A 25968-nucleotide genomic window follows, 5' to 3' on the forward strand; every position below is an offset into this window, starting at 1 on the left:
AGGTGATTTCAAGCAGGTACTTCTGGAATATTTCTGACTACACAACAATTATATTGTGTACAAATTTTTGTTAACCAGTTCCTAAGTACATATTTATCCCGCCTTGTTATTGATTTTATTTTGAAGTAGACAATGATGCCATATTTGTTCGTTTGTAGCCTGTGGTGGAACCATTTATGTTTCTGATTCTGACTCTATTGGATACATTGCCTCAATGAACTACCCTCATAGTTATCCAACAAACATAGATTGTATCTGGACCATCTCTGTTCCAAATGGTGAAGCAGTTCAGCTAGATTTCAATGACCTGTTCTACATTGGAACTAGTTTTGAGTAAGATCAATGTTTGTGAATCTATTAACCTCATGCTTCATTCAGTCACTTTTATAATTTGCAGTAAATAAGTATCATAAAATATGATTTTTTGAATGAATCAATTCCTTGAAAGCATGAATGAACTTGAGTTGAATCAGACTAACAAAATGCATAGACTGGCATTTTAAGGGCCAATTGGTGAAACATAAGATTGATTAAGAAATCCACTAAAAACAGTGACTACTTGCTGAAAGTAAGGTCAAATTGGGGCTGATGTTGAATAGGTATTCGCATCATTATTGTTTCTAATCTACACAAATGACCTGGATACCAAAACCAGCTACAGGCTGTTAGGATTTGTTGATTATACTGAATTAGTAGGGAATGCAACAAAAGGTTTACAGAGGGGTCCTGAAAGAGACCTGCAAGGAGTAGTAGCCAAGCCACTGCAACTGCCCAAGTAATGTGACAAATCAACTAAAAAATCTAATAGAATTCTAGGATACCCAGCAAGAACAATGCAATGCACATCTAAAGAGTGCCCTGTCCCAAACATGCAAATGACCCCAACCCCAAGCTTTGGAATGGGACTGGATCATTCTCAAGAAGCTTGACTCCATCCAAGACAAAGCAGCCCACTTGATTGGCAGCCCATCCACAAACATTCACTCCCTCCACCACCAACGCACAGCAGCAGCAGCATTGTACCATCTACAATCACTGCAGGAACTCACCAAGATTCCTTAGGCAGCACCTTCCAAACTCATAACTGCTACCATCTAGAAGGACAAGGGCAGCAGATAGATGGGAACACCACCACCTGGAAGTTCAACTCCAAGCCACTCACCATCCTGACTTGGAAACATATCGCTGTTCCTTCACTGCGTCAAAATCCTGGAACTCCCTCCCTAATAGCACTGTGGATGTATCAACACCACAGGGACTGCAGTGGTTCAAGAAGGCAGCTCACTACCACCTTCTGAAGGGCAATTAAGGATGGGCAATATATGCTGGCCCAGCCAGCAACACCTGCATCCCATGAATGAATTTAAAAAAATTGACAGCCAGATTTATTCCACTGAATTTCTACCAGAGGAGCAAGACTTCTTCAGTTTGGGGAATTAATGCCATCAAGTAAGGATTGTGGAGGGTACTAAATTTAAGATGAATGGGATAGAGCTGCCTTGGGTAACATAGTGAAAAAAACTCAAAAAGGTCAAATTACTTAATGTTATTGCTATTCCTCTTACTGAGGAATACTGCAGGCTATTTGACTGCACAGGGCATTATAGCTGAGCCCAATCCTGTTCTCAGTTTTCCTCCAACAAGGAATCGCTGGATAATAATTAGTTGTGGGAATACCAAGCATTCCTTTTCTCTAATGCAGGTTCTGCGGCCAAAAGTAACCCTCTGATACTATTCAAGATCAGCTAATTTAGCATAGACCCAGGCTTGAACTTGGGGTACTCCTTGTCCATGTCCATATGGCTGAACTGCTCATTGCCTTAAACCGAAGAGTCTTAAGGAGAGCTTAATTATTCATTTTCAAGATACATATCTTATTTTAGTCAGAAATATGATTCATGAAAATGTAAGATACTTATGTAAGTCAAAGCACACTTTAACCATCACAAAGGAACCTAGTGCTTTAACAAGGCTGATATTTTCATGACTAGATGTGAAAATGATTACCTGGAGCTATGTGATGGAGCTACTTCAAGTGCTCCTCTGATTGGTCACTTTTGTGGATCTACTAGGCCTTCCAGTCAGAGATCAACAAGCAATGTTTTGTATGCAAGATTGCGAATTGACAATGCTATCAGCCATGTGGGATTCAAAGCTAAATACTCAATAGGTACAGTAACTTTGTAAATTGTCAAAATTTGTTGTCACAGACTTTTTTGGGGTAAATCAGTAGTTAATTTATTCTTCAAATGATATGAGGTGGAATATGTTGCTGTGCAGCATTGATTATTACCTTCCAAACCCACCACCACTACCATCTAGAAGGACAAGGGCAGCAGATACATGGGAACACCACCACCTGGAAGTTCCCCTCCAAGCCACTCACCATCCTGACTTGGAAATATATCACCATTCCTTCACTGTTGCTGGGTCAAAATCTTGTAACTCCCTCCCTGACATGGGTGTACCTACATCACATGGACTGCAGCGGTTCAAGAAGGCAGCTCCCTACCACCTTCTCAAGGGAAATTAGGGATGGGCCATAAATGCTGGTCTAGCCAGAGAAGCCCACATCTCTTGAATGAACAATTTTTTTAAAATAATTTAAAAATTCAATGGATAAGAAATTGTGCAGGACCCACAGGTTTTTGTACCTAAATTTTCAATATGCAATCCCAGCTAGCGAAGACCCGTGGTGGGGCATGGCTGGAGTTGATGGAATTTTCCAGGGCCATTTGACAATGGGCTGGGAGCCAGGAAGGCTGGCAAAATAGTGTGGGGAAACATTGGGGGGTGCCCACAACCATGCTATTTTGCCAGTGGTGAGGAAGATGGCAGTTGAGCCACTTAAGTGGCCAATTTGGAGCTTTGCCTGCCTTTGCAGGGATTTTTCCAGTTGGGGGAGAGAGCCCAAACCCCTGTAAAAGGGTTATCTTCCTTTGTTGGCATAGCTGTGGAGAAAATTGACAGCTTTATGACGTGACAATAAGCTATTTTTTCTGTGATCTCTTTTGTCAATGGCTCAATATTTACTTACACAAGATAAAGAGGTGTCAAGTGCCAATAGCTTTTGTTATTGATACTTTGAAGGTCTGGTTAATTGACACTTTTATAGTGCTGTAGTAACAGCAGTTCTGTTTTTAAGAAACTTATGACTGGGTGTTTTTTAAACATTTCCACGCAAACTATTGTTACTATGGAGTTTTTTTTTGAAAAAGTGCGCGGATCTTGAAGGCAGGTCAGTTGAAAAAGAGCGCGGAGAGCGTGGGGGGGGTCATTTGAAAAAGAGCGCGGAGTTTGAAAGCAGGTCAGTTGAAAAAGAGCGCAGAGAGCGTGGGGGAGGTCATTTGAAAAAGAGCGCGGATCTTGAAGGCAGGTCAGTTGAAAAAGAGCGCGGAGATTGAAAATAAAAGGAGTGGAAGCTGAAGAGGAGCGGCCAGCCTGTGAGGGGCCCAGTGAAGGAGTGAAGCTTTGAGGCTTTGGCTCGAGAGGCTTAGGCGAGCAGAGGCTGAGTACGAGCTTGCTCCCAGTGGGGTAGGGCCGGGTAAAGTCCTTTAAGTAAATTAGGAGTAGGTAATGGAGGCAGCAGTTGGGACAGTCGAGTGCTCCGAATGCAGCATGTGGGAAGTCATGGACAGCACAATTGTCCCTGATGACTACACCTGCAAAAGGTGCATCCAGCTGCAGCTCCTGAGAAGCCGAGTTAGGGAACTGGAGCTGGAGCTGGATGAACTTTGGATCATTCGGGAGGCAGAGGCAGTAATAGACAGGAGTTTCAGGGAGACAGTCACCCCTAAAAGTCAGGAGGCAGGCAGCTGGGTGAATGTCAGGAGAGGGAAGGGGAATAGACAGAAAGAGCAGAGCACCCCTGTGGCCGTTCCCATCAACAATAGGTATACCATTTTGGATACTGTTGGTGGGGACGACCTACCAGGGACAAGTTGTAGTGGTCGCGTCTCTGGCACCGAGGCTGGACCCTCAGCTCAGAAAGGAGGGAGGGAAAAGAGGAGAGCAGTAGTGATAGGGGATTCGATAGTTAGGGGGACAGATAGGAGGTTCTGTGGGAGAGATCGAGAATCCCGGATGGTCTGTTGCCTCCCTGGCGCCAGGGTCCGCGATATCTCGGATCAAGTTCTCAGTATTCTCAGGAGGGAGGGTGAGCAGCCAGATGTTGTGGTCCATGTAGGGACCAATGACGTGGATAGGAAGGAGGAGGAGGTCCTGCAAAGAGAGTTTAGGGAGTTAGGTGCAAAGTTGAAGGACAGGATCTCCAGGGTTACGATCTCAGGAGTGCTACCTGTACCACGTGCTAGTGAGGCTAGAAATAGGAGGATAGTGCAGCTAAATACGTGGCTAAGGAGATGGTGCAGGAGGGAGGGCTTCATGTTTCTGGACAATTGGGCTCTGTTCCAGGGAAGGTGGGACCTGTTCTGACGGGATGGTTTGCACCTGAACTGGAGGGGGACTAACATCCTTGCGGGTAGGTTTGCTAGTGCTGCTCCGGGGGGTTTAAACTAGATTTGCAGAGGGAGGGGAACCAGAGTGTTAGAGCAGATAGTGAGGTGGAGGAGGATAAAGGTCAAGCGAGGAATGCATGTATAGACAGAAATCAAGGGTCTGTACGTGATAGAAATGTTCTCAGGTGCATCTATTTCAATGCAAGGAGTATTGTTGGAAAGGCAGATGAGCTTAGGGCGTGGATTGGCACGTGGGATTACGACATTATTGCTATTAGTGAGACTTGGTTGCAGGAGGGGCAGGACTGGCAGCTCAATGTTCCGGGGTTCCGTTGTTTCAGACGTGATAGAGGGGGAGGGATGAAAGGGGGAGGAGTGGCATTACTAGTCAGGGAAAATATCATAGCTGTGCATAAGCAGGACAGCCCGGAGGGCTCGTCTACAGAGGCCATATGGGTGGAGCTGAGGAATGGGAAAGGTGTGACCACACTAATAGGGTTGTATTATAGACCGCCCAATAGTCAGAGAGAATTGGAGGAGCAAATCTGTAGAGAGATAGCAGACCAATGTAAGAAACAGAAAGTTGTGATAGTAGGAGATTTTAACTTTCCACATATTGACTGGGGCTCCCATATTATAAAAGGGCTGGATGGCTTGGAGTTTGTCAAATGTGTTCAGGAAAATTTTCTAAATCAATATATAGAGGTACCAACGAGAGAGGATGCAATACTTGATCTCCTAGTAGGGAACCAGACAGGTCAGGTGACAGAAGTATGTGTAGGCGAACATTTTGGGTCCAGTGACCACAATGTCATTAGTTTTAAGCTAATTATGGATAAGGATAGGTCTGGTCCTCGAGTTGAGATTCTAAATTGGAGAAAGCCAATTTTGTGGAAATGAGAAAGGATATAGGAAGAGTGGATTGGGATAAGTTGTTTTCTGGCAAGGATGTGTTCAGTAAGTGGAAGGCATTCAAAGACGAAATTTTGAGAGTGCAGAGTTTGCATGTTCCTGTCAGGATTAAAGGCAAAGTTAACAGGCATAGGGAACCTTGGTTTTCAAGGGATATTGGCGATCTGGTTAAGAAGAAGAGAGAGGTGTATAGCAGGTATAGGCAACAAGGAGCAAATGAGGTACTTGTAGAGTATAGAAAATGTAAGAAAATACTAAAAAAGGAAATCAGGAAGGCAAAAAGAAGACATGAGGCTGCTTTGGCAGATAATGTGAAGGTAAACCCGAAGGGTTTCTACAAGTATATTAAGAGTAAAAGGATAGTAAGGGACACAATTGGTCCCCTTGAAGATCAGAGTGATTGTCTATGTGTGGAGCCTCACGAGATGGGGGAGATCTTAAACAGTTTTTTTTGCATCAGTATTTACTCAGGAAACTGGCATAGTGTATAAGGAAGGAAGGGAAACAAGCAGTAGTGTCATGAAACATATAGAGATTAAAGAGGAGGAGGTGCTTGCTGCCTTACAGCGAATAAAGGTAGATAAATCCCCCGGGCCTGACATGATATTCCCTCGGACCTTGAGGGAGACTAGTGTAGAAATTGCAGGGGCCCTGGCAGAAATATTTAAAATATCCTTAGCCACGGGTGAGGTGCCGGAGGATTGGAGGGTAGCTCATGTTGTTCCATTGTTTAAAAAAGGCTCCAAAAGTAAACCAGGTAATTACAGGCCAGTGAGCCTGACGTCAGTAGTAGGTAAATTATTGGAAGGTGTTCTGAGAGATCGGATATATAATTATTTGGACAGCCAAGGGCTGATTAAGGATAGTCAGCATGGCTTTGTGCGTGGTACGTCGTGTTTAATGAACCTTGCAGAGTTTTTCGAAGAGGTTACCAAGAAAGTAGATGAAGGAAAGGCTGTGGATGTTGTCTACATGGACTTTAGTAAGGCCTTTGACAAGGTCCCACATGGGAGGTTAGTTCAGAAGGTTCAGACACTTGGTATCCATGGAGAGGTTGTAAACTGGATTTGAAATTGGCTGTGTGGGAGAAGATAGAGAGTGGTAGTGGATGATTGCTTCTCAGACTGGAGGTCTGTGACTAGTGGTGTGCCTCAGGGATCTGTGCTGGGACCATTGTTGTTGGTTGTTTATATCAATGATTTGGATGATAATGTGGTGAATTGGATCAGCAAGTTTGCTGATGACACTAAGATTGGAGGCATTGTGGACAGCGAGGAAGGCTTTCAAAGCTTGTAGAGAGATCTGGACCAACTGGAAAAATGGGCCAGAAAATGGCAGATAGAATTTAATGCGGAAAAGTGTGAGGTGTTACATTTTGGAAGGTCAAACCAAGGTAGGACATACACAGTAAATGGTAGGGCACTGAGGAGTGCGGAGGAACAAAGGGATCTGGGAGTTCAGATACATAATTCCATGAAAGTGGCGTCACAGGTAGACAAGGTTGTAAAGAAAGCTTTTGGCATACTGGCCTTCATAAATCAAAGTATTGAGTATAGGAGTTGGGATGTTTTGGTGAGGTTGTATAAGACATTGGTGAGACCAACTTTGGAGTATTGTGTGCAGTATATCTGTATATCAGTAAGATTGAGAGAGTGCAGAGAAGATTTACTAGGATGTTGCCGGGTCTTAAGGAGTTGAGTTACAGGGAAAGATTAAATAGGTTAGGACTTTATTCCTTGGAGCGTAGAAGAATGAGGGGAGATTTGATAGAAGTTTACAAAATTATGAAGGGTATAGACAGAGTAAATGCGAGTAGGCTCTTTCCACTTAGATTAGGAGAGATAAACAAGAGACGACATGGCTTTAGGGTGAAAGGGGAAAGGTTTAGGGGGAACATTAGGGGGAACTTCTTCACTCAGAGAGTGGTGAGAGTGTGGAACGAGCTACCATCTGACGTGGTAAATGCAGGCTCACTCTTAAGTTTTAAGAATAAATTGGATAGATACATGGATGGGAGAGGTCTGGAGGGTTATGGACTAGGTGCAGGTCAATGGGACTAGCGGAATAATATTTCGGCACAGACTAGAAGGGCCGAATGGCCTGTTTTCTGTGCTGTAGTGTTCTATGGTTCTATGGTTCTAACAGATCCAAACAGAGCCAAACAGAACCAAACAGAGCCAAACAGAGTTCAAGAGCAATGATCATAGAAGTACCATGAGTTAGCATGGAGGGTATGAGGAGTCATTGAGAATGGGTGGGGGGAATGATTTAGCATGATAGGACATAGGGAGTGCTTGAGGGGGGTGAGGGAGTGTGAAGGGCGAGGGTTAGAGCCTAAAATATAAGCAAACCACTGGGAAGAAGTCCCAGAGAACTGAGGTGTGCCTTTTAAGCAGCCCGCCTTGGCATTTGGCCACCCTGTGGCTGCCTCCAATCTGCATCCAGGGCTGGAAGGTTCGACTCCATCCTACACCTAATCTGCCCCCCAACCAGCACCATTTGGGCACTGTCTACAGAGGTGGTTGTGGCAAATCAGGGAATTTCCTGACTCAAGTTACCGATCTCAGTAGCAAAAATCCAGGCTGTCATTTCAGGTCTATGTGGAGAATTTTCGGCTCAGCAAGTGGGAGTGGGGCATGCTTGCCAACACATAAAATGACACGGGGTGATATTGGCTACGCGTCCCGACGTCACCGCGTGTCATTTAGAGACAAGTCGGCTGTGTGCCCGCCGAACTGTCAAAGGCCTGTTAAGACCATTAATTAACTAATTAAGGCTATTGATAACGCTGCCCGTCCAACCTTAAGGTTAGTGGGCAGGTGAAGAGCCCAGGCGGCCTTCGCATTTTTCATGGAACCTCATCCACGGGCGGGATGAAGTTTCATGAAGGATTTATAAATTAAATAAATGTTTTCATTAAAGTTCTTTGACATGTCCCAGCTCATGTGACACTGTCATATGAGGGGACATGTCTTAATTTTTATTTCTTTATTAAAATTTTTAAAACTTAAAACTTATCTCCCTGAGGCAGAGAGGGAGATTTCTACGCTCTTTCGTGCGCATGCACAAAAGAGCGCACTCCCGATTCAGGGAGCCCACCCGCCTGCACAGGGAGAGCTCAGTGCTTCCGGGCACTCGTCATGCTGGGCTGGTCTTAACTGGGGCCTGCCCATGTAAAATGGCGGTGTGGACCCGATTGGGTCCGTGCCCGCCTGCGCCTGACCCTGCACAACCCCCCCCCAACAATGGGGGGAAAATTCTCTCCTATGTCTTTCCACCAGAGCTAGGAAAAGTAAGAAATGCAATAGGTTTTGAAAAAGTGAAAGGTGGAAGGATGAGAAAAAGAACAAAAATGACGGTCTGTAATAGACTGGAGTTCAGAAGAGATCAAATGACAAAAGGGTGTGGTAATGGAGTATAATGTGGGCAAATGTGAACTTATCCACTTTGACAGGAAGAATAGGAAAGCAGCATATTATTTAAATGGAGAGAGACTGCAGAACTCTGGGGTACAGAGTGATCTAGATGTCTTGCTACATGAATCAGGCAAAGCTAGTATGCAGATTGTTATGACATAGCAGATAATGTGTGTCAGGCAGACTAAATCCACAAGGGAAATGTGTTTGTGCTATCACAGTGGTTTTGCAATTTGTATTTATTATGAGAAGATGTGTGCACTGAATTCAGAAGTAATGAGTCCACCAAGAACTTTAGAAATTAAAAAAAATTAAATATTTATTAACAAGATAAAAGATTTCAAGCATAATACATAAACATAAGACTACAATTACTTACTACTATAACAACTTCAAAAATTCCTAATTAACCTGGCTCCCAGTTACACACCCCCTTTAAGACAACAGTCCAAAATAGACTTTAGATTTAAAACAAAACTAGCAAGTTAACACAATACCCACCTGACAGTGGAATTCCAAATGGCTTCCCCACCTTCAGTAACTTTACATAGCAGACTTATGCACACATCACTGGAGGCTTCTTGACAGCTGCTTCACATACTCCTGTTAGATCTTACATGGCTTCCTCTTCACATAGCCTTTCATTCTTCCTTACATCTGTTTCTCTCTCTTCAATATGTAAATTCTATTGTTTGATATGTCTTTGAAACTATATCTTCCTCAAAATATAAAAACTTTCATGTTGCCAGTATTGTCAGTAACCTTTGGAAGAAACAAACACACTCCTTAGCCTTGCTTATCTGGCTAGTTGTAAACAGACTAACATCCCTTTGAAATCCAAACAGTCCCTTTTTTATCTAAAAATTCAAATTCACTTCACACTTTACATGCTAAGTCAGCAGCCACGTTTACTTATTAGCATCCCAAGCACATTTCTATACCTAGCTTCTTTTGATGATTTCAAGCTTGCAGTCTACTTGACTCCAAATGCAATTGAATCACACAGTCACAACCACCTATACTTATACCCATAAACCTACTTTACAATAACCAGAAAAATATTATGAAAATTATTATATGTTCATCACAAGGTGCAGCAAGTGAATAAGGAGGCAAATGGAATGTTGTTTATTGCAAGGGGAATAGAATATAAAAGTAGGGATGTTTTGCCACAGTTGCCCAGGGCATTGATGAGACCACATCTAGAATGCTTTGTACAGTTTGGTCTCCTTATTTATGAAAGGATACATATGTGTTAGAAGGCCAGGCAATGGTGTAGTTGTATTTTCACTGAATTAGAGATCCAGAGACCCAGGGTAATGCTCTGGGGACCCGGGTTCAAATCCCGCCACAGCAGATGGTGGAATTTGAGTTCACTAAAAATATGGGAGTCTAATGATGTCCGTGAAACCATTGTTGATTGTTGTAAAAACCCATCTGGTTCACTAATGTCCTTTAGGGAAGGAAATCTGATGTCCTTACCTGGTCTGGCCTACATGTGACTCCAGACCCACAGCAATGTGGATTACTCTTAAATGCCCTCTGAACAAGGACAATTCAGGGTGGGCAATAAATGCTGGTATAGCCAATGATGCCCACATTCCATTAATGAATTTTAAAAAAGCAGTTCAGAGAAGGTTCACTCAACTGATATCTGGGATGTAGGGATTATCTTATGAGGAAAGGTTGGACAGACAGGGCCTGTATCCGTTAGAATGTAGAAACTTGAGAGGTGATCTTATTGAAACATATAAGTCCTGAGTGGACTTGACGTGGTGGATGCTGAAAGGATGTTTCCCCTCATGGAAGAGACTAGAACTAGGGACAACATTTAAAAATAAGGGATCTCCCATTTAAGACGGAGATGAGAAGATTTTTTTTCTCTGAAGTCATGAATCTTTGGAACTCTCTCCCCCAGAGAGTGGTGGAAGCAGAGTCATTGAATATTTTTAAGACAGAGGTGTATAGATTCTTGACTAACAAGGAAGTCAAAGGTTGTCGGGGCTACGTGGGATGTGGTGCTGAGGCCACAATCAGATCAGCCATGATCTTACTGAATGATGGAGCAGGTTCGAGATGTCAAATGGCGTGCTCCTGCTCCTAATCCGTATGTTCGTATGTGATGGAACAAGGAAAGAAACAAAAGATATGTCCAGAAGAGGTGTGAATGGCAGGATCCTGAATAGCTGCCGTCTGATCACAAATGAGAGGAAAGGGAAACAAGGAAGACACAACCAAAGCTAGCAAAGAAAAAACAAATTGGGGGCAGGGGCGATGATCTAAAAATTGAACTCAGTGTTGTGTCCAAAAGGCTGTAAAGTGCCCAGTTAAAAGATGAGGTGTTATTCCTCGAGCTTGCATTGAGTTTGTAACACTGTGGCAGGCCAAGGATTGAAAAGTCAGAGTGAGAGCAAGGTGGATAGAAAAGTGAAATAGCAGACAATGGAAGCTCAAGGCCATGCTTGCAGAGTGAATGGAGGTATTCCCCAGATCCCTCACTCAGCATGCGTTTGGTTTCCCCAATGTAGAGGAGACCACATCATGAATAACGAATACAATATGCTAAACTGAAAGAAGTACAGGTAAACCCTGTTTCACCTGGAAGGAGAGCTTGGGGCTTTGAACAGTGCAAAGGGAGGAGGTAAAAGAGCAGGTGTTGCATCTCCTGCGCTTGCATGGAAAGGTGCTGCAGGAAAGAGAAGGGGTGTTGGGGGTTGACTGAGGAGTGGACCAGGGAAGGGAAGAGTCAGAGACAGACCATGTAAAAGCAAGAGAAGGGTGGAAATTGGAAGTAAAGTCAATGAAAATACTTGGACCAAAGAATGTTCCACATATCCCACAAAAAGGCAAGCATAGCTAGGTTACATATGAGTACTCATAATCATGTCTATCCAGAACTAAGTTGCAATAGTCTGATGAGTATGAGTTTGTATTGCAACAGCAACTCAAAGGGTTAACACTTAGTTTATATGTAAATTCTCTTTAGAATTAAATATCAAGAATTATAATCTCAAACCATTTAATAAGGGGATTTTATTTCTTCTATCCTCCTTGTTTACCTCATCACCTTTAGCCCTATATGGTGACATAGAAAGACATGAAAGACATGCTCAGAGATTGTTTAGTATGTGGTGTGCAGGAAAACGCTATTTAGTGAAGATTGCTGGCTGAAGTGAATCCTGATTTTAAGAAAATGTTAGAAATAGCACTGATGAAGGAAAGCACTGTAAGGGATTCACAAGCCACTCAAGGGGCGTAAAATAGCACCAGTTGCCTAGTCAGACGGAAACAGTCAGCCTAAAGTGCGCGAAAAGCCGGGGCTTCGCTGTGAAGTGGGAAACAGCCCCAGCTAACCGAAAAATGAGAGGAAACAGTTTAGCAATTAAATTGAAAAATAGCTTTCAGCAATGTGGAAACAATCATTTTTCTAGCACTTGGCAATATTAAAAAGTAGAATGTTATTTTTGTTATTGAAGTGGACACATAGGACTATATGAAACCTCATCCCGCCCCTGGATGAGGTTTCATGCTTTTTCCAATTCGTGCTGGGGCTCCTGGCCTGCCCGCAACTGTCTATGGTCTAACTACACCTGTGCTACAGCTGGAAACATCAGTTAGATGCTCCAATCTTGTGTAGTTTTTGCATGTTGAGGCATCATTAGTTTCTATCATCATGATGTGCATGTCAATTTGTCATGGGCAATCTGGTCAGGCACTTCTCTACTGCTACTTCGGTTGTCGCCTAACTGCACTAAAGTATGTAAAACAAATAAAACCAGAAACTTTCCTGTTTTTGGAGAAACCTACTGTAGTTCTTTCAAGGACTATTGGTTAGACTGTCAATTGGTAACACATAATCGCATTGGGCTTCCTTGTCCATCATTGGATCCTTATATCCAAATTACAAGCAGCTTACTGCCTGACACAAGCAGGTGCCTGGAGCATCCGTATGAAAGCCTGAACAAAAATGCTGACTTTCCATCGACAGTACCTTCCAAACCAACAACTTCTACCGTCTAGAAGGACAAGGGCAGCAGATGCATGGCAACACCACTACCTGCAAGTTCCCCTCCAAGCCACTCACCATCCTGATTTCCTTCACTGTCGGCTGGTGAAAATCCTGGAAGTCCCTTCCTAACAGCACTGTGGATGTACCTACATCACATAGACTGCAGTGGTTCAAGAATGTTGCTCACCACCGCCTTCTCAAGGGCAATTAGGGAAGGGCAATAAAAATGCTAGTTTAGACGGCAATGCCCACATCCCATGAAAGAATCAAAAAATTCTGATCAAGAGGGTGAACTCATGGTGGATCACCATACAATTTTCAGAGCACTACCGATATGTTTCCCTAGAGTGGATCTTTAATTTATAGTCACTGTCCAGAATTTTTCACAGACATTGTGTTCCTGCCTCCACCTCCATGGGCTAAAATGTTCAGGGTTAGCCCACCTCCCACCTGGCCCTGACCTGATTTAACAGCTGCTGCCCTGTTCGTTGGCTTAGATCATTGCCTCCACTCCCACCTAGGAGGAATTTCCACCTCCCAGAGCTGCTGGTCAATCAAATGGACGACAACTCTCCATTCACAGCAACGCCCAGTCAGGCAGGCCTTGGCAAGATGGAATGGATGGCGATTGGTGGTCAGGTGGGAGGTAACAACTGGGGGGGCGTGGGGGGGGCCGCGAGGATCACTGTTGATGGGCATCTTCTGTTGGGCACAGAGCGTCTGATCAGGAGCCTCCCATCAGCTAGCCCGTTTATTTGGCAGCCTCACCACATGCTGTGGGCACCCCGACTGCTGGTAAAGTACCGTTAAATGGCCACTTAAGGGCCTCAATTTGCCCAAGGGCAGGCGGGCTACTTGACAACTACCATCCACTGGTAGAATGCTAGCAGAGGTGGGTAGACCATGGACATAGCACCACATCCCACCCCATCTGCCTGCCCATTTCCAGGAAGTGGGAGGGGAGAAATTCCTACCTCTGATATAGAGGTGATGGTGTTATCAAGTTAGCTAAGCTGACAGATCTTACCTCATACTTTTTCTTTTCTTGTTCTATTTCAAGAGACTGTGTGAATCTTATGCCAGTAGGATTCATGAGAAAATTCATGTGTGACCCATATTTTCTCTATTGTTCAGGTTCTTCCTTCCAACTCCAGCTGATGGCATTGCCTGAGAACTAATTTCTTGATGGTCTGTAAGCTTGACGCTATTCCCTAACACTTAATGGCATGGCACACTAAAATGCTAATATTTTGCACTGTTACACTTTTCTGTTGGTTACTTTGAGATGAAGACATGCTCACAAAAAACAAACATCAAAATATAAATATTAAAACCATCTAAATACACATGTGTTGTTGTCTGCCCTAACATTATTGTGTGTTTTGAGAACCAGCAGATCCATATTAGAAAATCACTAAATGGAATGGGTTAAAGGTGAATAGACCCCCATTAATCTTTGGTTATTTATTGTCCTTGTTCTGTTTCTTGCTTCTGTAATTACAATATTGACTTGTACAGCACAGCTGACTCCCATTGATGTTACAAGTGCAGATGATGTAGTATCTGATCTCTGTTTCACTCATACAGGCTGTGCGCTGGGACAACACTGTGGTAACACATTGCCTGATGCTGTGGCAACTTCAGGCAGCATTGACCATGTCCACTTCAGCAGTGATGAATCTGGCAGTGGACCAGGATTCAGCCTGCAATTTGAAGCCAGCAATGAAGGTATTTTACTCCAATAAACAATTAAATAAATTGCATGTGCAGCACATCTGTAGCAGTTTTTAAAACGTTTTTGTGCTCTTCAAGGTGTGAGATGTTAGTACTGGAGAATGCATTTTGTCAATCAGTATTAGCAACATGTACTCCTTGGCCGGGTGTGGTATATGGCCTTAGCTAAGCTGTTTTAGTATAGCAACAACACAGATATCAATGCAACAATGTCCTATCCACAAAATGTGGGACAAGCCCAGCCAATTACTACCCAATCAGCCTATTCCCAATCACCAGCAAAGTGATGGGGGAAGTTGTCAACTCTTCTAAATGCAGTTTGTATTCTGCCAGCACCACTCAGTTCCAGACCTCATTATAGCCTTGGTCCAATTATAGACACTTGTTCTGAATTCCAGAAATGAAACAAGAATGCCTGTCCAGATATCAGGGAAACAATTGTGTGGCACCAAGGAGCCCCAATAAAATTGATGTTGACAGAGATCAAGAGGGTAACTGTGCAGTGGCTGGAAGTCAATCATCTGACCTCAGTACTTTGCTGTAGCAATTCTTCAGGGCAGTGTCTTAGATCCAACTTTCTTCAGCCACTTTATCAATGACTTTCCCTCAATCATAAGGTCAGTCATGGGACTGTTTGCTGATGATTGCCTAGTATTCAGTTTATTCACAAATCGTCAGCAGTTGTGCCTCAAGATTTGGACAACTTTCAGGCTTAGGCAGATAAGTGGCAAGTTGCAGTACACAAGTGCCAGGCAATGGCCAGCTCCAGCAAGAGAAGGACTAACCGCCTTCCCTTGCCATTTAGCAACATTATCATCATTGGGTTCCCCACCATCAGTAACATTCTGGGAATCGCTATCGAACAGAAACTCAATTGCACCAGCCACATAAATGCAATGACTATTGCAGCAGATCAGAGGCTGGGAATTCTGTGGTGACTAAGTCAGGACTGTGATGGAACGTCTTTAATTTGCCTGGATGGGTGCAACTACAACATCATTCAATAAACTTGGCACTATTCAAGACCAAGTAGTCCACTTGATTGGCATCTGATCTGCTAACCTAAACATCCAACCTGTCCATCACTCATGTATCATAGGTACATTGTGTACTGCCTACAAGGAGTACTGGAGCAACTTGCCAAGGCTTCTTTGGCAGCACCTTCCAAACCCCTGACCTTCACCAGCCAGAAGGAGAAGGTCAGCAGGTCACCAGTGTCAACCCCTTCAAGATTCCCTCCAGGTAACACACCATCCTGCCCTAGACATGCATCTCTCTTCCTTCACTGATGCTGGGTCAAAATCCTGGAGCCACTGTCGAGGAACAATCAAATGCACCAATTTCTACTCCAATGGCTAGATTTTAAAACACAAAAACAGGCCATTTGGGGGTTAGATCAGCGGTTAAAATGTCAAAAATCTCAGAGCTCTGAAGAACAGTCATACGGACTTGAAACGTTAACTCTGTTTCTCTCTCCACAGATGCTGCTAGACCTGATGAGTTTTTCCAGTATTTTCTGTTTTTTAATTAAGTAACAGCCATTCGCTGGTTAATCCCCCAGGGCAATGTCCTGACCAATCAGAGTCAAGCTGACTTGTTTAAATTTCAAACAATGCTTGGCAGATAAATGTTTGAGTGAGGCTGGTAGCTCTGATTTAACACAAAGGAAAATACACTGCAGATGCTGAAAATATGTAGTAAAGGTGGTAAATGATGGAAATATTAAAAATGCCAGGCAGAATCTATGGAAGACAGAGACAGAGTTAACATTTCAGGTCGATGACCTTTCATCAGAATTGGGAAAATTTGGAGATGTACTTGGTTTTAAGCAAGTGAAAGGGGGTAGGGGAAAAGAACAGAAGTAAAGGTCTGTGATAGGGTAGAAGATAGGAAAAGTTAAATGACAAAAGTGTTGGTGATGCAAGGCCAAGAGGAGTGGGTAATGGGACAAGTAGTGAAACAAAAATCTGCCTAGAGGAAATGTGAATAACAGAATGATGAACAGCTGCCATTCAAATGCAAAAAAAGAGAAAAACAAAAGAGTAACTCCAAGACCAGCCAGGAAAAGGGAACAAAGTTGGTGTAGTTTACAGTCTGAAATTGTTAAACTCTGTGTTCAGCCCAAAAGGATGTAAAGTGCCTGATCAAAACTTGAGATGCATTTACTTGGACCTCCCCTCTCCACCCCCTTTCTCAGATTTCTCAGCCAAGCATTCATAATGAGGCCATCTGGAAACTGTTTCAAGAGAAACAGAAGACTAGACATGTGGGTTCTCTAACTGTGCTCATTATGAATGGTTAGCTGAGCTCCAAGACTCTCAAATGAATTAGCTCAGCAGGGGGCTTGATTTGACAACTAAATAGAGGGTTTATTTTGCTTCATTGTGGTTAGAATAACTTATTTTTCTGTGATCTCTTTTGTCAATGTCTAAATGTTTATTTGGACAAGATTAAGAGTCGTAAAGTTGTTAAAGCTTCTGTTCCTTATACAATAATTGCCATGTCCATGTCCAAATGTAGCAGGACCTGGACAATATCCAGGCTTGGGCTGATAGGTGGCAAGCAACATTTACGCCACACAAGTGCCAGGCAATGATGATCTCCAACAAGAGAGAATCCAACCATAGCCCCTTGATGTTCAATGGCATTACCATCACTGAATCCCCCACTATCAATATCCTGGGGGTTACCATTGACCAGAAACTAAACTGGACTAGCCATATAAATACTGTGGCTACAAGAGCAGGTCAGAGACTAGGAATCCTGCGATGAGTAACTCACCTCCTGACTCCCCAAATTCTGTCCACCATCTACAAAGCACAAGCCAGGAGTGTGATGGAATACTCCCCACTTGTCTGGATGAGTGCAGCCCTCACAACACTCAAGAAGCTTGACACCATCCAGGACAAAGCAGCCCACTTGATTGGCACCACATCCACAAACATTCACTCCCTCCACCACCGATGCACAGTAGCAGCGGTGTGTACCATCTACAAGATGCACTGCAGGAACTCACCAAGTTTCCTTTGACAGCAGCTTTCAAACCCATGACCACTACCATCTAGAAGGACAAGGCAGCAGATAGATGGAAACACCACCACCTGGACATTCCCCTCCAAGTCACTCACCATCCTGACTTGGAAATATATCGCCGTTCCTTCATTGTCGCTGGGTCAAAATCCTGGAACTTCCTTCCTAACAGCACTGTGGGTGTACCCACACCACATGGACTGCAGTGGTTCCAGAAGGCAGCTCACCACCATCTTCTCAAGGGCAACTAGGAATGGGCAATAAATGCTGGCCCAGCCAGTGAAGCCCACATCCCATGAATGAATTTTAAAAATGCCTTTTTGACACTTTATAGGGTAGTAGGAACAGCAGATTTTTTTCAAGAAATATTTACGAATGGGTGTTTTTTTCTCAGCATTTCAACTCCTGCCATTGTTATTATATGGCTCATTGGTTCTGTACATGGTTTATACGGGTTGAATGGGCATGGAATGGGGCATGAGGGCTGTGGAGTTGCATGGGGGCATGGAAGGAGCATAGGGGAGTTGGGTACCACCTTTTGAACTTAGCTTTCAAAATGTTGCCAAATCCAGACCATGGTTCACAACTCCTCTGAGAGGCTGTGAACCACAAGTCATGGAGAATCTGGGTGATCACCACAAAAATTGCAGGGGGCAAGGAGATGCCTACCCCCACAATGGAACCAGCCTAAAAATAGCCGGGAATGATGGTGGGAGTCCTGCCTCCATTTTTAAATGGCTCTATCATTGGCCTGACTCCAAAAAATCTGTGCCATTAAGTCTGTATCTTACTTCAGAATTATCCTCTGATTTAACCTGTTTTACGGTTTAACTGTGGCCTGTTGGGTTTCCCAGCCTTTGGAAAATCTAGCAAGGAGACTTCAGGGGAAGCTAAATGTCTTCATACCACTCCTTCTGGATCAGGAGGAGCAAGAGCGCTTCTCCTGGCCCCTCAACCTCCCCTGCCCCTTATGAACTACTCCCCCCTCTGTCCTACCGCCAAGATCTAGGATTGGCCTCCCCACCAGGATTGGACAACCCCAAGCCCCTATTCGAGGATGGGATACAAACAGAACCCACCCCCCTCCCTTCTCCCATATCATAGATCTGACCTACTTGTGGCCTGTTCCAGAGTCTTCCTCGTTTGGTCTGGAAGCCAAGCCTGACAATCAGGCTGACGTCCAGACAAGGAAACTACCAAGCACAAAAGTTACATGGCACAGCAGGCAGGGAAACCTGGACTTCCTATGGTATCCCATCTGAAAATTCACCAACCCTATGCCCCCACCTACCTACACATCCTACCCCTGTGAATAACCAGGTCTAAGAATCCGCTGATTTTGATACTGTGAAGCAGGCATGTTATAATAACAGGTTACACTCTTTTCCTTCACCATTTATTCTCTTTCATTCACTGACCTGCAATGCACTTCCAGCATTTTCTGTTTATATTTTAAATTTATAGGTTTAATTTTAACAGCATCCTTGAAGTTTCCTTCACTAAAACATGTTAATAGAAGGCTTTACTATGGAGAATTATTTTACAGAAATGTAATAAAGGTAAAACTCAAAGCATGTATTACCACGCCTGCCCTGAAGTCTCTCTCAATACAATTTAAAATATAGTAATTATTGTTTGATAGTGAAAACACAACGGGTCTGTGTTAAGATGAATGAATGGGTAAATGTAAGATGTTTAATAGGGTTGGAAATGGAAGATTCTTTTCTTCGGTTCCAGTGAGATTGACTTACATGCATATTGTTACAGATTGTGGAGGTGAATTAACTGCAGATGCAGGAATTATCAGCTCACCAAACTACCCAAACAATTACCTTCACGGTTGTGAATGTCAATGGAGGATCACAGTGCAAGTTGGACACAGAGTTACACTAACCTTCAATGAACTTCGCTTGGAAACACATCTGACTTGTAACCATGAATATGTTGCTGTAAGTCAAAAATGAAATACAATATCAAAAAGCAACTTAGGAAGAGTTATTCGGGCCAATTTTTCCTCTCAACCCTGGCATTTGACAGGGGTATTGGCCAGGGCCTGTGCAGATCCAGGAATCCAAGATATCCTGTCTAAGGTCAGTAACATGCCCGAGGAGCACATCTGGCACAAGCCTCTCCCCCACGCCTAGCTTCAGCTAGGATTTGTGCTTGAACGGGATCAAAGTGCTGTGTATGGCCTACTCCTGTTCCTGTGCAGACCAAAGGAGGAAACAGGAGCATAGTTGCAGGCCTGTTCTTTAGCACCTGCCAGAGACCCCATAGCCTGAAGATCTTCCTGGGTGGGAGGAGCAGGTATATCATCATCAGCCCCTCAAAACAGGGATGATGAATGCCAGGTTTCATGATTTAAGTAACACTTTGTCAACATCTTTCTTTGGGCACCTCCATCAGTCCTGCACTTTGTGGGACGGCAGCACCTAATTTCTTCCCAGAAGGAAAAAAAAAAGTCAAAACTGAGAAATAACAATATTGGTCCAAACTAAAAATGGAACACCAGTAAAAACAGGGAAATAAGAGCACTGGCCCAAACTGTTTTTTTTTTTCCCCTTCTGGGTTTGAATGTCCCTGATAAAGGGCACTCCGTTGACAGGAGAAGCGGAAATACAGGCAGTGGGCCAGGAATGTCCCCACTCTGTCTCAATTATACTGGGTTAGGTTTTCACCTATTGCAGACATAGGCCTAGCTCGGCCCCTCCCATCCCTGGGTGCAAAATCCAAGAAATTTGGCATCACTGGATTGAAGTTTTAGAAGATTTTATTAACTATAGAAAATTTTCAGGATCCTCCAGATAGGTCTCTTTGCACAAATCATTAGGAGCAATGTTTGTGCGGCAACCGCCCTGAGAAATGGAATATTAAGCAGACATTTAAAAAAAAAAATCTACCTTACACTGACTGCCTATTCGGAGGCTGATCCGACTCCATTTTCCATTTCCAAAATGGTGGCCAGCATTCCTGCCTGAAACAGCCAAGAGGGTTATTTAATTATTTAAATCAGTGTCCTATATCAGTTGTAAGACCCCAGACACAACATTTAGGTTGCTCAATGTTCAGTAGCACTGCGCACAGCTGCTACTTGAAGATTAAGTATTGTTTCAAGGAGGCCCAGCTTGACATTCTTCACATGCCATTCTGGAAGGCATATATCAATAGAATTACCAACCATGGAGGGCTTCACAACAGACACTGATTCTCTCCTCAATTGTTGTCCATTCACTGTGGTCTCACTCTAGTGATCGACAGAGTGAACCCTGGCTGTTTTTCTTTCCTCTCCTTGCTAGCTGATAGAGAGAGAGGGTAACTGTTGTAAAATTCCCCATGCCACCCCACACATCTCACAGGCCTAAATAATTCACTCAACCAAATCAGCTAAGTCAGCCAGAACAGGGTTTGAAACAAGAGCTTCCCAGCATAACTGGTTCAGGGATAGACCAGAATGTGTACTTACCTGCTGTGGTCAGGAAGGAGTAATAAAGGATTTTTAAAGGTGCGAGTATACAAAATAGGAGCAGAAGTAGGCCATTCAGCCCCCTAAGCCTGCTCCACCATTCAGTAAGATCATAGCTGATCTGTTTGTGTTTTGAGTTCTACATTCTCATCTACCCCCCAATAACCTTTGATTTTTTTTCTACAAGGGAATCAATCTACCTCTGGCTTAAAAATATTCAGTGACCCCGCTTCCACAGCCTTCCGGTGCAGAGTAAAAAAAAATAAGTCGCGTAACCCTCTGAGAGAAAAAAATTCTCCTCATCTCTGTCCAATAAGGGTGACCCCTAATTTTAAAACAGTGCCCCCTAGTTCTGGACTCATCCACAAGAAGAAACATCCTTTTCACATCCACCTTGGATCTTATATACTTCATTCAAATCACCCTCACTCTCCTAAACTCCAGTGGAAACAAGCCGAGCCTTTCCAACCTATCCTCATAGGACAGCCCATTCATTCCAGGTATCAATCTAGCAAACCTCCAGACCAAAACTGCACACAGTATTCGAGATGCAATCTCACCAATGCCCTATATAACTGAAATATAACATCCTCACTTTTATGTTCAATTCCTCTAGTAATAAAGGGTAGCATTCCATTAGTCTTCTTGATTACTTGCTGCACCTGCATACTCATGCACGAAAACACCTAGATCCCCACTGCACCTCCGAATTCTGCAGTCGTTCTCCATTTAACTAATACTCTGCTTTATTTTATCCTTTCTGCCAAAGTAAACAGCTTCACATTATATTCCATCTGCTAGATTTTTGCCCACTCAACTTATCTATATCCATCTGCAAACTCCTTGGGCTGAATTTTACGAGTCGGCGAGCGGGGGTGGGGCCCGGCGGGAACTAGAAAAAACATGAAACCTCATCCACGGGCGGGATGAGGTTTCATGTAGGCTTTGAAAATTTTTAATAAAGATTGTGTAAAAATTATGGACATGTCCCAACTCATGTGACATTGTCACATGAGGGGACATGTAAGGGAAATTTTATTTTTCTATTTTTGTCTTTTTTGCATGTGCAGCTGATCTCCCTGAGGCTGCGCTTAACCTCAGGGAGATGAGTGCGCTCTTTCATGCGCATGCGCGAAAGAGCAAACTCTCAATTTTGGGATTCTTCCCCCGCCCACACAGGGAGCGCACAGCGCTTCCCTGCAGATGTCACGCTGGGCGGGCCTTAATTGGCCCGCCCACATAAAATGACACGTGCCTCCAACCGGGGGCGCCGATCGGAAGCCCGCCCGTATGCGCCGGCCCATCAACTTCCCCCCTGACGGGGGGAAAATTCAGCCCCTTATGTCTTCTTCGTAACATATTTTCCTACATATCTTTGTGTCCATCTGCAAATTTAGCTACCATGCCTTCGTTTCCCTCATCTAAGTCATTGATGTAAATTGTAAAAAGTTGAGGCCCCTTGAGGACTCCACTTGTCACATCCTGCCAATCAGACAAAGTACCTGACTCATTAACAGGTGCACCTATCACGCCAATGATTTTAAAAATTGATTTATCACCACAAATTTAGATTACAAGATGCTAAAGATATTTGTGACGTCAAACTATAAGGATTTCCTTTGGTATTAATTATTTGTTTGATGATGTTTCCATCCCTAGGTATATAATGGCCTTCAACCCAATTCTCCCATGCTACAGAAGTATTGTGATATGATTGACCCTGGAACACAAGTGATTTCATCTGGAAACACCATGCGAGTTGTTTTTATGAGTGACCAATCAGGTTCAAACAAAGCCTTCAGTGCGACTTACACTTCAGAGGAGGATGCAGGTCAGCCATGTATTATTTGTATACTTAGGCTACCATGTTATTCCATTCATGCTTAAACAGTTTTGCCGTGAGATTTAATATTCAGTTTTAATTATGATTTTTCTTCATGATTTCATAGTATAAGGGTTGTGGATGATGCAGGCAAGCTCACAAATGTTACCGGTTATTAGTTGTCCTGAGAAGGCAGTGATGGGCCTTCGACTTGAATCGCTGATGCTTTTGAGGAAGGAAGTCAGATTTTGACCCCACAGCAATGTAACAATTATGATATCAGCCCATGTTAGGGGAGCTTACAAATGATAGTGTTCCCACAACATTGCTGCTCTTGTCCTTCTCATTGGTAGAGTTAGAAGAGTGGAGGGTATGATTTGGGACTTAATGAGAGAGGAATTTGCAGTGATGGAGTGGGGTGATACCTTGAAGTTTTTGGTAAATTATAGTGAAGATTTTGAAAACAATATATTGGGGAACAGAGAACCAATGAAAGTTGACATGGACAGGAGTTATAGGTGATTGGGGCTTGGTATGAGACAGGACTTTTCGTAAGTAGTTATTGTATGAAGTCAGTGCGTGTAGAGGACCAAGTTATGGGGGGAGGTGATAGTGGGGAGGGGAAGGGTATAAAATAGGATTGTCTTCTGGTCTGTGGAGTACTGTTGTGGTACACAATAGTTGACTTGACAGTTTTGCTGACTGTTAAAGTGTGTTTTTTTTTCTCTTGGACAATCGTGATTTTGTGTATTTCACTTTATCCTTCTTTCTCTTGTAAGGTTTTGCTTCAAACTCTCCCTGTACTGTGCTTCTGTTACCCATAGTATTATACACAGTTTGATATCTCGGAGCCCATTATTTCTCTGGTGTGAAATCCATTTCACCTTTGTAGTAGTAACAGTTCGATCATGATGCGACAATCCAAGACAATAACGTTACTGTCTTTTTTTTCCTGCTCACTACCAAACTCCCCTCCACCACATTTGGCATCACTTACCTGATCAGTGTCACTTGTTGAAATGGCCTATGAGAAGTATTTCAGGGATTGGGTAAGACCTATTTCCCAAAGCAAACAAAAGTATTCTGTATTTGTTTTGGCTCAAACTTTGATGGATGAATGAATTCAGAATCTAAAAGATCTACACCAATCATCAGGCTTGGAACAGCTTTTTCTCCAAGACACCCCCAGAGCCATTAAGCTTGTCACAATGAATTTGTACAGAGGAAACATTAAATATAGTTGTGGAAGTGAAGGCATCAAGTATATTGTCTCACAATTCCAATCAAATGTCCAATTATTGACACAAAATTCAAGGAGGCATAGGCAGGGGTATATCATTAGCTAGAGCAATTAGAGCATTAAAGAAAATCCAAATATTAAATGTAAAATATACTTTCATTTGCAGCTAAAGGTCTACAATCCCCTGGTGTTCTTTATCTAATCCCTTCTTAGAATAATAGGGATTACAACAGAAAAAGAGTTACACCTATGCCAGTACTTGCTCTTTAACTGGAGTATCAATTCTAATCCTATTTCCTTTTGTCCTTTCAGACTCTTTCTTTCCAAATACCCTATTGTGGTAAAGAATTTTATATTTTATTAATACCCTGTGTGAAAACAAACAACAACAAATTATATTTCTATTTTTATATTGTCCATGGTGTTTCACAGGAACATTATGAAACAAAGTATGACACATACTGTACAGAGCCACATCAGGAGATATTAGGTCAGATGACCAAAAGCTTGGTCAAAGAGGTAGGTTTTAAGGAGTATCTTAAAGGAGGAAAGTTAGGCAGAGAGGTGCAGAGTTTTAGAGAAGGTATTCCAGTGCTTGGGACCTAGACAATTAAAGGTGCGGCCACCAATGGTGAAGTGTTTAAAATCAGGAATGCTCAAGAGACCAGAATCAGAGGAGCATAGATACCTCGGAGGGTTGTGGCACTGGAGGAGCTTACAGAGATGGGTAGGGGGTGAGGCTAGGGGGATTTTTGAAAACAAGGCTGAGAACTTTAAAATCAAGAATTCCTTGCCAGGAACCAATGTAGACCAGTGAGCATAGCAGTGATAGGGGAATGGGACTTGGTGTGAGTTAAGACATAGGCAGCGGATTTTTGGAGACCTCAAGTTTACTGAGGATAGAATGTGGGAGACCATGCGCACGAAAGAGCGCAGAAATCTCCCTGAGGCACAGTGCTGCCTCAGGGAGATTAGTTTAAGTTTAAAAAATTTTAATAAAGGAAAAAAAAATTTTTTATGACATGTCCCCTGATGTGAAACTGTCACATGAGCTGGGACATGTCTATGAACTTTATTTAAAAAAATTTCAAACCTTTAAAAACCTTCATGAAACTTCATCCCGCCCGTGGATGAGGTTCCATGAAAAATGCGATGGCCGCCTGGGCTCTTCGCCTGCCTGCCAACCTTAAGGTTGGATGGGCAGCTCAGTTTATTGTTTTAATTAATAGTTAACTGGCCTTCATTGGTCTTTGACAGTTTGGCGGGCGCGCAGCTGATTTGGGTGTGCATCCGTTGAACTGAAAATCTGAATGATGTGCAGAGACGTCGGGATGCACGCCCAACGTCACCGTGCGTCATTTTACACCCCGCCCCCGCTCGCCGAGCTGAAGATTCTGCCCCAAGATTGCGAACAGACTGGTTTAATCTCAGACTGTTGCCAAGGAGTGGGATGGAGTCAGTAGCTAGGGAAAAGAGTTTGGATTGGGGACTGAAAACAATAGCTTCAGACTTCCCAATATTTAATTGAAGGAAATTTCTGCTCATCAAGCACTGGATGTTGAATTAGCAGTCTGATAATTTATCAACAGTGGATGAGTCGAGAAAGGTGGTGGTGATGTAGAGCTGGGTGTTGTCAATATACATGTGTAAAAAAGCTCTGGGCAGAATCTTGTTGAGATCTCCGAGGTCTCGCCTGCTCGCTGGAGTGCTGGTGAAAGAGCCGGGCTGCCTCCTTTTGAGAAGGCCCACCAAACCATAAGCCAATCAGGCAGTGGTGAGGCCATCATTCCACTTGGAATCAAGAGCCCAGGAGCGAAAGTCTCGCCTACCGAGTGTTGCTGGCCAATCAGATGCTGGCGGCTCTTGTGCTCATCAGTGCCACATG

General features: G+C 43.4%; 1 protein-coding gene across 1 annotated transcript in view; it reads left to right on the forward strand.

The window, feature by feature from the left end:
• cubn (cubilin (intrinsic factor-cobalamin receptor)) overlaps positions 1-25968 on the forward strand; it is a 481327-nt gene that overhangs the window by 278894 nt on the left and 176465 nt on the right. The window contains exons 42-46 of the mRNA XM_078535601.1: positions 159-333; positions 1992-2170; positions 14382-14522; positions 19326-19507; positions 22681-22852. Of these exons, the coding sequence (XP_078391727.1) occupies positions 159-333; positions 1992-2170; positions 14382-14522; positions 19326-19507; positions 22681-22852 (849 nt within the window). The remainder of the gene's footprint in view (positions 1-158; positions 334-1991; positions 2171-14381; positions 14523-19325; positions 19508-22680; positions 22853-25968) is intronic.

The sequence above is a fragment of the Cetorhinus maximus genome, chromosome 3 (genome assembly GCF_964194155.1).
Source record: "Cetorhinus maximus chromosome 3, sCetMax3.hap1.1, whole genome shotgun sequence".
Lineage (NCBI taxonomy): Eukaryota > Metazoa > Chordata > Chondrichthyes > Lamniformes > Cetorhinidae > Cetorhinus > Cetorhinus maximus.